This window comes from Podarcis muralis, chromosome 2 (genome assembly GCF_964188315.1).
Source record: "Podarcis muralis chromosome 2, rPodMur119.hap1.1, whole genome shotgun sequence".
NCBI lineage: Eukaryota > Metazoa > Chordata > Lepidosauria > Squamata > Lacertidae > Podarcis > Podarcis muralis.
Genome location: NC_135656.1, coordinates 122,680,577 through 122,693,929, shown reverse-complemented (window position 1 = coordinate 122,693,929; position 13,353 = coordinate 122,680,577). Strand labels below are relative to the sequence as shown.

The 13,353-nt window shown below is 45.5% G+C and overlaps 1 protein-coding gene across 1 annotated transcript; it reads right to left on the bottom strand.

Moving 5' to 3' along the window:
- Window positions 1-5,316: 5,316 nt before the first annotated feature.
- LOC114592556 (vomeronasal type-2 receptor 26-like) lies at window positions 5,317-12,170 on the bottom strand. Its single transcript, XM_077923438.1, has 5 exons — window positions 11,692-12,170; window positions 10,630-11,436; window positions 8,798-9,025; window positions 8,232-8,358; window positions 5,317-7,477 (listed from the first exon to the last, which is right to left on the bottom strand). The coding sequence occupies exons 1-5, from the start codon at window positions 12,004-12,006 to the stop codon at window positions 6,567-6,569; spliced, it is 2,388 nt and encodes a 795-aa protein (XP_077779564.1). The 5' UTR covers window positions 12,007-12,170; the 3' UTR covers window positions 5,317-6,566.
- Between the last annotated feature and the right edge of the window lie 1,183 nt (window positions 12,171-13,353).

The following is a 13,353-nucleotide window of genomic DNA, read 5'->3' as shown; positions in this document are numbered from 1 at the left end:
GGATGCAGGATTGCAAAGGGGCAGTGGTGCCTATGGATCCAGGTTTCATAAAAACACTTCATATAGATGAGAGTCCTGAATTTGAACATCCTGATGTATATCATTCTGTAATTGGAAGTTTATTGTATCTAGCACAGTGGTCCAGATCTGATATTAGTTATGCAGTAGGCATATTAAGTAGATTGGTCTCAAAACCCACACTAAATGCCTGGAAAGGGGTAAAACAAGTTCTGAGATATCTCAAACAGACAATTGGCTATATGTTACAATTAAATTCTTCAGAGGATGAAATGTTGAGTTGCTACTGTGATAGTGACTGGGGAAATTTGCCGGATAGAAAATCTGTCACAGGACTAGTCATAATGGTCGGTGGAGCTTTAATCAGCTGGCGGTCACGCAAGCAAGACGTTGTAAGTGTGTCATCAACGGAATCAGAGTACGCCGCATTGAGTGAATTGTGCAACGAGGTGATTTATTTCAAGCATTTGTTAGCAGATTTAAATGTAAATTGTGGAGAACCAGTACAAGTTTACATTGATAATCAAGCTTGTATAACCTTAAGTAAAACAGAGGGTTTCAAATCGCGTTCCAAACATATCTCTGTAAAATACCAAAATGTACGTTGCTGTGTACAAGACAATGTAATCACCTGTACTTATGTATCAAGTGAAGAAAATGTAGCAGATGTGTTAACTAAACCATTGGCAAAGATAAAGAACAAGCGAATGTGCAAGGGTTTAGGTTTGCTGGAAAAATGATCTCCTACATAGGTGTATTTGATGTTAATTGTTCAGCAGAATCTGTGAGGGGGTGTTCAGTTTCTGTTAATTGGTTCTCGTGGGAAACTTGCAGATTCTAGCTTCGCACAATTAACTCAGGCTGGTGTCAATTTACTCTTGGCAGAAAGCCCAGGTCTGCTTGACCTAGAAACTACTTACTCTGATTGGTTAACGACCAGCACTCTGCTCTGTTATCAAGGGATTGCTAGCTCAGTTTGAGTTGAGGTGTTGTTAGGAGTAGAAGTGCTGTGTACGGTTTTGAGAGAGAGAGAAAGAGAGGATTTATTTTGCTTTGATTTTGTATGCAGAAACTCTGCTGGTTTTATTTTCTCCTTTTAATAAATCCTGTAAATAGTTCTTCTGAGTCTAGCTGACTAGTCATTACTGCCGCAACTAGCTTCTTCGCTGTGCAGGAAAACTCTGCTACGTTTGGGCTAAAGCCAATAGGGCTATGCCTGACACTTCAAAGTTCCATGAAAATAGTCATAGGCGCCGACTCCATGGGGCCTGAGGGGGCTCGAGCCCCCTCAAAAATTCGATTGGGGGGGCAGAGCCCCCCCCAATAATTTAAGAAAATTATTAGTGCGCGAACCTTCGTGTAAAGTCTGGCGGGCCAGCGCTGCGGCCGCAGCGACATCAAAAGGACTGGAGAGTCCCGAGGAGATTGCACGGCGGGGGAGAGAGAGAGGGAGAGAGAGGCAGAAGGTGCACTCGCTCGCCGCGCGCACGCACACGCAAATACAAACACACCGAGGGAGAGGGAAAAGTGTTTTGCAGGAGGAGCTGCTGCCGCCGCCGCCGCTGCTGCCAGGACGCGCCAGAGGAGCCGCCGGGTGGGAGGGGGAATCCGAACGGAACAACAACGAGAGAGAGAGAGAGAAGCAGCAGCGTCTCTGAATGGGCTGGATATTCCTCCTCAGGCGGCGCTGGCTCTGTGGCTCCCGGGGCCTGGGCGGCAGCAAGCAAAGCAAAGGAGCCGCCGACCGAACAGCAGCAGCAGCCGCCTGCCTGCCTGCAAGCCTGCCTTCTATACCAAGGTCCAGGTTCTTACCCGGTCTACCTGGAAGAAGGCAGGCAGGCAGGCAGGCAGGCATGGGACGTCCACGCACCCTGGCCTGCTGCCTTTCTGCCTGCCTGCGGCCGCCTGGCGCTTCTAAACGAAGGTACAGGTTCCTACCCGGTCTACCTGGAGGGAGGCGGGCAGGCACGGGGGTCCTGCTCAAGCAAGGAACCGACGCCTACCCGGCCAACCCGCTGCCTTGAGGCAGGAGCAGCAGCTGCGCGGGGTCTCGCGTTCTCTCAGAGGCTCGCGCTGCTTCTCGCGTTCTCCCTCGCCCAGGACCCCGGTATGGGCCCCCCCCAATATTTTTTATAAGTCGGCGCCCCTGGAAATAGTCTCTTTGTAGTTAAAAGGATTACTCTGATCTGACTTTGTCCCACGTGGGAGATTTTTTGAAATGCTCAGAGGAAATCTGATTGGTTCTTACAAACGCTGTGTTAAGAGTTCTTTTGTTAATAAAAGGGACCTGGGCCAGGGTGTGGCAGATTATATTATTGGCATTTCCTCCCGGAGTCTTGCTGGCCAAACCTCGTGTGTATTTAATTAATCAGGGTCCAATCCTTTCCTTCACCTTATTAGGTTAATGGACTAAAAAAGGGCCACAACTTTATTGATTACAGCATGTGAGAGGTATTGGCTTAGGCATTGGATAAAACAACAGGAAGGGGTGAGTCTAACAAGGGTTAACCACCAGTAGGAGGAGCCTGTGGATGCAAATACAACTGTAAGCTCCCCCTGATGTCACCGGGGATCATTCCATGGCCCTAGCCACCACAAGGGCGTCAGACAGGATCCACAACCGCCAGATACCTTTACCGGAATACCCATAAAGTGCAGAGGTAGGCAATGGCCACACCCTGCCCTCCAATACACAAACATATTCCAATGCCTAACCGCCAATATCCAAAAAGTTGTGACAATTTGCTACGAGGTAGGCGAAAAACCAAGTGGCTGGTGCCAATTTGCCAGTTGGATGAAAATTCCTACCAGGCCCCTTGGGCAACCAAGGCGACCAACCACAGGTCCATAGCAAGGTCAAGAACCAAGCAGTGAACTAAAGGGAGGGTGGGTGGGTGAAAACCAGCAGCGCAATGAAAGGGAAGTGCTGCTGCTCCCGCTCACAACTCCTCCCCTCTGTAAGGGGGAGAGGCTTTCTTAAATTGTGGTGTCCAGAACTGGACACAATATTCTAGGTGTGGTCTGACCAAGGCTGAATAGTACTGCTCTATTTAGCCTCGGTCAGCAGACACATGGAATACTGTGTCCAGTTCTGGGCACCACAATTGAAGAAGATTGTATGTGCAGAGAAGGGTGACCAAGATGATGAAGGGTCTGGAAACAAGTCTCAGGAACGGTTGAAGGAGTTGGGTATGTGTAGCCTGGAAAAGAGGAAAGTGAGAGGAGATGTGATAGAGCACCTTCAAATATCTAAAAGTCTGTCCCATGGAAGATGGAGCAAGCTTGTTTTCTCTTGCTCTGGAAGGTAGGATCAGATCCAATGGATTCAAGTTCCAAGGAAGGAGATTCTGACTAAATGTCAGAAAGAACTTTCCAACAGTAAGAGATGTTTGACAGTGGAACGGACTCCCTCACCTTGGAAGATTGTGGACTCTCCTTCCTTGGAGTGTTGGGACAGCCACCTGTCATGAATGCTTTAGTTAAGATTCTCCCATTGCAAGGGTTTGGACTAGATTACTCTCCTGGCCCTTCCAACTCTACGATTCCCCGATTGCCTGAACGAACGTAGTCCACGAACCATGGAAAAAAGTTTCAGTGATAAACAGAAATCCTACTAGAGAGGAAGAAATCTTCAGAAGGATGTTAGCGTAGAAAATGATTGTTCAGATAGAAAACTCATCATAGGGACATCAGTGTAGATAGAAAATATGCCTTACTTATACATCATTAATAATAATAATAATAATAATAATAATAATAATAATAATAATAATAATAATAATAAAATACCAATAATAATAATAATTTATTTATACCCCGCCCATCTGGCTGAGTTAACCCAGCCACTCTGGGCGGCTTCCAATCGAGTGTTAAAAACAATACAGCGTTAAATATCAAAAACTTCCCTAAACAGGGCTGCCTTCAGATGTCTTTTAAAGATAAGATAGCTACTTATTTCCTTCACATCTGAAGGGAGGGCGTTCCACAGGGCGGGCACCACTACCGAGAAGGCCCTCTGTCTGCTTCCAGCAGTGGCTCCCTGTCTGTGGAATGCTCTTGCCAGGGAAGTTTGCCTGGCGCCTTCGTTATACCCCTTTAGGCACCGGGCAAAAACCTTCCTCTTTAACCAGGCCTTTGGTTGACCTGATTGGCATCCTATACCCTTTTAAAATGTGGCTCCTTTCGGGGGGTGGGTGTTATTGGGTTGTTGTTTTTATTCTGGTTATATATGTTGTGCTCTTTTCTGTGAACTCCGCTGAGACCTCTAAATAAATAAATTCAATAAATAAATAAATCATCACCATTATCATCATATCCTTGCAAAGGGAGTGGGTTTCATGAGTTCACAGTGTTCAGATGTTGGTACTCTATGTAGAGCGTGTATATATTTGCATACATCCTAAAAGAATATATTGGTCCTGACCCTAACGAAGGTGCATTGCTATTTAAAGTCCAAGCTGACCTTTCCACCCTATGCTGGCCCATGTCAAAACAGGGCGGCTGCTTCTCTGTGTTCTTGCAAACATGTTTTCTTCAGCTCTGCATCTGCTCCTCAAGCCACAGAGAGACTCCAGAAGGTTGCCAGGGCGATGCTTCCCCGCCTCATAAATATTCTTATTTTTCCCAGGGATTTCTCCAGGGATTTCTCCAGAGATTCATAATTTCTCGCCTGGAGTCTGAAAAGTCTGGTGCATAAAATATCCCCTGTCTTGTCAATTCCCTAAACAGCTGCAGACGGTGAGAGGGATAGAGCAAAAAGCCTACATCACAAATGAAAAGTGGCTGTGTTCTTCCTTCTTTCCCTCGTGCTTTTAGGACACCCCAAACGGGCTAGTTCTAAATGTCACCACAAACATATTTTTGAGGGTGGCAGGTTGTGCACAACCATCTCATCCCCCTGCAATCCCAAGGGTTGTGTTAGAGCGCCCCAACCTTCCAGGTGGCCCCTGAAATCCTATTTTGGTATAAGAGAGGGATAAAGCTAAATATTGTTTTCAGGGTGGGTTGCTTGAACCCACTATGTGAATTTCCTCTTGTTCTTGGTCACAAGGAATGGGTTTCAAGTCCCCCTGCCCTATGTGGCCCCTTCAGCCCCCATTTTGGTTTAAGGGCCCAATGAACCTGAACGTTTTGCTTGGGATGGGCTGTGAGCACTCAACACAACCAACTCATCAATTCTTTTTCTTAAAAAATAGTTTTTATTTGATTTTACAAGATTATAACAATACAACCATACATATCTATATTTAAAGATCTCTCAAGATCTTTGGACTTCTCACCTTCCCCTCCATGGGTTTTCAACTGCATACTGTTCAATAGTCCATATTTTACATCACTCTGTCTTCTCCATAGCAATTGCTACATTACAAGTGTTATTGCAATCCTGCTAATGTTTTCATCTGCTTACAGTGGTCATCAACTCATCAGTTCTGATCAGGAGGAATGGGTTTTGATTTCCCCCGATGCTCCATGAAACTCCCCCCTTTTCTAAAGTTAAGGGCCCAATGGAGCTAAACATTTTTGTGGGTTTCATGCAAACTCTCTATAAGTGTGGTCTGTTGCATGTCCCCACAGCCATCTATGGGTCCCAGACACACAAGAGTCCTGAACACAAGGACCATAAAGTTCACGTACCACTTTGATTGCGCGACGCACCCTGATTGCTTCTTGGTGTCTGGAGTACGGATGGCTCCCGCCTCCCGTGATTCCCCAATACAGTTTTCGGAAGTTCCAGGCAGCTGTAAAAGTTCTAAACAGTTCTATAAAGTTTATAAAAGTGAAATCTTAGTCTGCTTCAACAGAAGTATACTTCCAGATCAAGGGAAGTAATAGTCCCACTCTATTCTGCCTTTGTCAGACCACACCTGGAATACTGTGTCCAGTTCTGGGCACCATAAATTAAGGAAGATATTGATGAGTTGACAGGCATGGGGTGGAGGGTGACCAAGATTACCAAGGGCCATGGAGGAATGGGGGAGACCACCTCTCCATCCTGACCCTCCCAGGGAGGAGGAAGAGGAAGAAGACAGTATAGATTTACAACAGGGGTTTGAGGGAAGTCACAGCTCAGAGGCAGATGAGGGGGAAAGTTGGGAAATGATGGGAGAGCCAAAGCAACACCTGGCTGACATGTCATTAGAAAGCATTCTAGACCCACCATCTTCCAGAACCCAGCGAGCCTTGAAAGTAGGAGAGCAAAGAGCTCAAAGACAGAGGGTACTTAGCAGCACCCGCAGAGAAGGTGACGATGAATGAGGAAGTGAGAGAGCCGGGGGCTGGAGATTCACTTGGAGAAATAACAGGAGTGACAGTGGACATCCTTGTTCCGTTCCAAGAATAATTACAATATTTTGGTAATGTGAATTCCCTGTGATCTATGTGATCTATATCTTCCAAAGTATTAACAAATTTTCAGCCAAATTTCATAACTATTTCCATTAAGTTGGTTTGTTCTACATGATCAAATGAGGGTAATGATTTTTTAAATTGAAACATTACTTTTCAAGAACATCACTTCTCTACCTTCCTGAAAAATAATATTTTAAGAATCAGATGCTATCTTTTGTTTTTGTTGTCAGGTGCTCCTTTGTGTTCAGATCAGGTCTCAATAAAATAATGTAGCATTTGGGAAGGAAGATGCAGCCCAGGAGCCCAGCACTGGAGGCCAAGATGGAGAAAACCTGAACGGCTACCATGTATTTCCCCTTGGTGCTCAGGTAGGTGGGCACAAAGGACACCCAAACACTGCAGAAGACCAGCATGCTGAAGGTGATCAGCTTGGCTTCATTGAAGGCCCCAGGCAGCTTCCTGGCTAGGAAAGCCACCGTGAAGCAGATGGCAGCCAGGAAGCCCATGTAGCCAAGAGCACCATAAAACATGGCCACAGACCCTTCGTTGCATTGCAGGATGATCTCCCCAGGCTGGGAGTGCATGTCAGAGTCTGGGAATGGTGGCGAGATCCCCAGCCAGATCATGCAGATGACAACTTGGACACAGGAACAGGAAATGACAATGGAGTTGGCCAGACCCTTCCCCAGCCATCTCCTCACTGAGTTCCCTGGCTTGGTGGCCAGGAAGGCCAGAACCACAGTGATGGTTTTTGCCAAGACAGAAGAAACAGCAACAGAGAAGATGATGCTGAAGGCTGTTTGTTGGAGAAGGCAGGTCCCTTTCCTTGGCCTCCCAATGAACAGGAAGGAGGACAAAAAGGAAAGCAGGAGGGAGACCAGGAGGATGTAGGAGAGGTTCCGGTTGTTGGCTTTGACTATGGGAGTTTCGTTGTATTTCATAAAGATTCCTAAAACAAAGCTTGTGGTTAAGGACCCCAGTAGGGCAAGGGAAAGTAGGACAACCCCCAGAGATTCTTCGTAGGCTAGGAAGGTGATATGCTTGAACAAACATTGATCTCGGTTCATGTTTGGATGCTGATTTTCTGGGCATTTTTGGCAATGGTCTGCATCTGCGAGAGAGAGAGAGTAAGTAATGTCTAATACGCTGGATTTGGCCAAGCCCTGAGCAATATCCAGCCTCTTGGGAGAGATTCAGTTGTAGAAGAAGTCAGTCTTAGACAGCCACAGATCACTACAGGTATTTAATCAGGTTTTTTTAAACATTAGCTCTACCCCGAAGAAATTTGGGACAGATTCCAGGGCTAGAGATCCCCAGCTTGGCCTCTGGCAGGTTGGGCTGCTCGGAGCCCCTATACCAGGGCCAAAAGGAGGATCAGGGGTCTGTGCAGAAGTCTAATATCTACCCTAGGTCCAAAACAATCTCCCTCCTCAAGGACCCCGGGACAGTTAAGTCCAGTCAAAGAGAACTATGGGGTGCAGCATTCATCTTGCTTCAGGCCAAGGGAGCTGGTGTTTGTCCACAGACAGCTTTCTGGGTCATGTGGCCAGCATGACTAAACAGCTTCTGGTGCAAAGGGGCACCATGACGAATGCCAGAGCGCACGGAAACACCCTTTACCTTCCCGCTGCAGTGACACCTATCCATCTACTTGCACTGGTATATATTGATGATGATACATTTTAGAACAATATCGTAAACTATAATCATAAAAAGAGATTGATGATGATGATGATTTGAACCACCCAGTTCTCTCCCACACATGAAGCATACCAGCCTGATCCTGCCCAGAAATGGTTTTGAGAGATTCCTGACGGAACCCTTCTCTCTTCCCCAAGGCCAGCCTTTCCCTTGGAGTCACCCACCTTCCTGAGTGGAGATGGTCCCTTCTGCACAGGGAAGACATTCATAACAGCAAAGAGGCTTCCCTTCCTGAATCCCCTTGACGGATCCAGGGCGACAGCTTTCCACACACCTGGAAGTAGGAAGGGTCTAGGCACAAAGACGAAGAGCGTCCATGAGAATTGTTCTTTGAGGCATAGTATGTTGTCATCTGCTGTAGCATCTAGACTATAGCTTGAAACTCAGCATTTCCCATCACTGTCCATTACATGAATGATTCATGATTAAATTCAGAAAAAAACAAAGGACCTCCATTAAATAAAGTTCTGTATATGGGCCATTCACTACTGATAGAAATACATGCAACAAGAGAAAAGCAAGGAACCCCCCTTTCCCCATTCACACAGTTTAGCAGGAAGCCTCCTTTGGCACCCAGCTGAGCAGAGGAGCTGTAGGAACTATCTTGAACAACAGCCCAGTGCTGGAGTTGACAGGCAAGTGAGGGCAGCAGCCCACAGAACAGGGAGCACTCATTAGAGCTCATAGAAAAGACAGCAAAATGACAGGCATGATTCCCAGTCCCCGTCACCTGATTGAGCCACTTGGGCCACACAATGGCCTCCTGGTCGATGGTGCACTTCAGGTCTGGGGATCCCTGTCTGTCGATACTCCCAAACTTCACTCTGAGGACGGATTTATTGGGGAACACCACCCAGTTCACAATGTCCAAGTCGGCTGCCAGCTCCCCGTTCTCATCCAAATACACTCTGTCCATGGAAGAATTGTAGAACTGGGTGTTTCCTAGGAAAGGGTGGAGCTGGAACAGAAGCAAAGATGAGAGCATTTAGAATAAAGGGAAGCATAGGCCCCTGTTTTGCTGGCCCAGAAATGGAAAGTGAGCGAGGTCCCAGCTAAAGAGGATTGGCAGCTTAAGTGGACAGAATATGGAGAACGTGCAGATTTAACATACAGAATAAGAGAGCAAGAAGAACATACATTGAAAGAAGAGTGGAAAGCATTTATTGAATATATGGAAAATAACACTATACAGCTGAAAACGGTGGCAGCATTAAGATAAATTCAACCACGTAAATAATGTTTGATGGATGTAAAAGTAGAAAACTGATTTGAATGGTTATAGTAAAATATACAGGGATGTATAAGATGTAAAATGGACCAAGGAAAGAGAAGAAGGGAAGTCATCGGATATTTTAGAGTTTGTAAAATGTTTATTTGGAATTGTTTAATTTAAAATTTAATAAAAATTATATAATAATAATAATAATAATAATGGAAGCATAATGACAATCCACTTCCCCTTTGCTTAGGGCTGGTTGCAAACTCAAATAGTAATGGAGGGATCTTGCCACTTTTGGTTCATACTGTTTTCTCTCTCACACACAAACCCCAATCTTAAATTCAGTTCTCCACATCTCTGAAGCATTTTTTAAATAATAATAATAGAAACTCATCAGAATTCTTCAGCATTTCTGTGTCATTTTCTCCTAGTAAGCATGTTTTTTGAAGGATGCTCCCCCCTTGGATTCTTTCAGAAAGAGTGAATTAGGTTCGTTTTTCCTTTCATGGCAAACTGAATGAAATCTCCAATATGGGCTTCAGCAGGGAAAGGCAGGAGCTTGGTGGAGGGAGCAGAGAGCCAGAGCAGAGTCAAGCGGGTGTCAAAGGAATAGAGACTAGAGACAGCCTGGTCAATGTCATCTCCCCTGCCAAAATTAATTCCAACTTGCGGGGAAAGGAGAATTGGGCACATGATGGGAGCAGTTGCTCGGGGGGCTGTGCAATGAGGCAAGAATAAGAATAGCAAACAGAAATGAGAAATGTATATGTATTAAGGAAGGTTTAAAATGGAAAATGGGTAATGTGTTTTGCAAACTTTGGGTTTTTTCCATAGTAGTTTTTTTCTAAAGGGCTCTGGGCTCTTGCTGAGATTAAGATTAACTAACTGGTTGCTGTTCTCTGCTAGCTAACATATGAGTGCTGTAACCTTAGATCATGTGATGAAGGTATTGGATTGCAATATCTCCTTTTTGAAGGGAGTTGTCTTTTTGTCTTTGGCTCCAAAACTCAAAAGAGTCAATATGTAAAGGAAGCTCTCCTGAAGGTAAAGCAAACAGCCTGGAGGCTGAAAGGCAGGAGAAAGAGAGAGATGAGGGGTGGGAGAGAGAGAGAGATCCCGAGCCTGTGTTGGACACAGAATGATGTTCTCATTCTGTTATAAAGAGTTCTGCGAGTAAAGAGTGAATAATATTTCTATGCACCTGGACAATAATTCATTTCCAAAAGGAAACGAATGCTTCCAGTTCTTATGCTTCAAATCATTTCAAACTGCACAATATTCAATATCTGCAACACTACAATCGTCATGCTCAGTTGAGATGTCTATGAAGGGAAAGAAAATACCTGCCATGGCTGTAGCCTTTGAAGTCCCATTCTCTCAGTTCCCCTCTGCTTAGATCTAGATGAATATGCAGCATTTAAGGCACGAGCCACAGCTTGCAGAGTGTTGTAGATCCTGTAGCTGTCTAGAGAGAGGATTCTTTCCAGATCATCTTGGGGAAGCCTCTCCAGCTTCTCTCTCTCTCTGCATCTTGTCCGGCCTTTCACTGAGAATGCATGCTTTAAATAGAAACAATTAAAAGCATCCTCCCAAAACTTCTTAATATCAAAGAAAAAGGGTAGAAAATCACCGTATTTTGCCCCTTTACTTGTCTCAGTGAAGAAGGAAAATATACCATGGATGTGTTGGAAAGATATGTCATTATACATCAGCTCCAGGCCGACATCCCACAAAACTGTTGTGATGAAGATTTTCCCAACAATGGATTTCATTACTGTGTCAAAAAACAGTTGTATAATGAGTAGTCCATCTAAGAAATAAGTCATTTCCCCATAGTAAACAAATACATGCACTTGCCTCCACTTGAGGAATGGAAGACGAGGCATGTCTACTGCATTTGTATTCAGTCCTTGGATGCTTTGTGAGATGACAACACAGACACCGCTCTTGATGAGCACGGGTGTCAAGCTCTTCAGGAACCTCTCTCCATTGTCAGTGTCTGGTGCAAGGAGGCCAATCAAGGTCCATCGGAAGTGCTGGAGCAGCTTGACAATCCCTGGGTACAGGGCTTCTTCTTTGGGGACCATCCGGTAGAAAAAGGGGAAATGCCTCTTATCATTCAGAACATGAGAGACAAAAGCATAAGTGACCTGGGAAGAGAAGGAAGATTTGGATCTTGTTTGATTTCAGATCAAAGCCTAAATATTTCTAAGCCCAACATGAGATTGGGAAGGTCTTAGGAAGGAGGAAGGTCTAGTGCAAGGACCCTTTGGTGGGAACAGTGATTTCCTTGAAGGTTGTGGCAGCCGTAAAGAAGGCAAATTTGATGCTAGGGATCAACAGGAGGGTAGTTGAAAATAAGACTGCCAATATCATAATGCTATTATACCCCTCTCCATTCCTACCTGTGGGATTTTATAGATGCCCAACACGTTTGAAATCTGGATGGAGTTTTGAGAGTCGGACCCTTCGAGAGCAGCCAGTAAGTTAGTCTGTTTACCACAGCTGTAGTTTGGAAAGCTCAGCTGCCCAATGGACAGCATGTCTAGCAAAGCATCATAGGTCACCCTTCCATCAAAAAAGTTCTCATGGATGCTGTAGCCCAGGGTGATGTTGGGTAACAGCTTTTGATTCTGGTTGATCGCTTGAATGGCATACAAGAAGGAGAGGAGCTGCCAGTACTTTGTGGGTCCTTTCCTGGGGGGAGAAATTATATACATGCCAGTACTGACCAAGTAATATTTCTGTTCTACCTCTAATATTCAGCTCCACCTCTCTTTCAAATCAGAACCAGTGAAGGCAGTGAAGGTCCTGTGTGAGTGTCTGGAGGCGGTTGGAGGATGGATGGCAGCTAACAGATTGAGGCTGAATCCTGACAAGACAGAAGTACTGTTTTGGGGGGACAGGAGGCAGGCAGGCGTGGAGGACTCCCTGGTCCTGAATGGGGTAACTGTGTCCCTGGAGGACCAGGTACGCAGCCTGGGAGTCATTTTGGACTCACAGCTGTCCATGGAGGTGCAGGTTAACTGTGTCCAGGGCAGCTGTCTACCAGCTCCACCTGGTACACAGGCTAAAACCCTACCTGCCCACAGACTGTCTCGCCAGAGTGGTGCACGCTCTAGTTATCTCTTGCTTGGATTACTGCAGTGCGCTCTATGTGGGACTACCTTTAAAGGTGACCCAGAAACTACAACTAATCTAGAATGCGGCAGCTAGACTGGTGACTGGGAGCGGCCGCCGAGACCACATAACACCAATCTTGAAAGATCTACATTGGTTCTCAGTCTGTTTACAAGCTTTTGGAATGGGACACTAAAGAGGACCAGGTAAATTGCGTTATTATAAAATGGGCGAAGAATGTGGGACATAATATATTCAAAGTGTTGGTGCTGACGTTTAAGCCCTAAACGGCCTGAAGAAGCGTCTCCACTCACATCGTTCAGCCCAGACACTGAGGTGCAGCGCTGAGGGCCTTCTAGAGGTTTCCTCACTCTAAGAAGCCAAGTTACAGGGAACAAGGCAGAGGGCTTTCTCGGTAGTGGCACCCGCCCTGTGGAACACCCTCCCACCAGATGCCAAAGAGAAGAACAACTTCGACACTTTTAGAAGACAGCTGAAGGCAGCCCTGTTTAGGGAAGCTTTTAATGTTTAACAGACCACTGCAGTTTAATATTTTATTTTAAAAATATTTTAATATTTAATATCCATCCCCACAAAACGTCTTACCAATAAAAGCTGGTGGAAGGACATTGGCTAAAGATATGAGGATGAAACATAGTGTTTGTGGCAGAGAGGACCCCACTGATGAGGTGGTCTCCTGGCCTGAAATAATTAGGTGAATCTATCTCATCCCTTTCCAAAGACAAGAGGCATATTGTCTTCAGTTTTCCACAGTCCCCATAAGGCAGTAGAAGCAGTAGAATGAGGACCATCTTTTTCCTCCCAGGAACGAGCACCTCCCTTACAAAGAATTAAAAGTCTTTTGTTGTGGTCCTTGCAAGATGCAGTAACTTTCTTCTCACTAACGGAGCCCTGCAGAGGGGTCACATCTGAAGTGGAGAGAAGTC

Bases quoted from the DNA above. Each gene is read 5' to 3' on its own strand.
- LOC114592556 (XM_077923438.1), bottom strand. From the start codon at position 12,006: ATGTATATAATTTCTCCCCCCAGGAAAGGACCCACAAAGTACTGGCAG. The intron at 9,026-10,629 runs GTATTTTCTTTC...CTTCTGTTCCAG, and splicing joins AAAGGCTACAGCCATGGCAG to CTCCACCCTTTCCTAGGAAA. The intron at 7,478-8,231 runs GTGGGTGACTCC...TCTCTCTCGCAG, and splicing joins GACCATCTCCACTCAGGAAG to ATGCAGACCATTGCCAAAAA.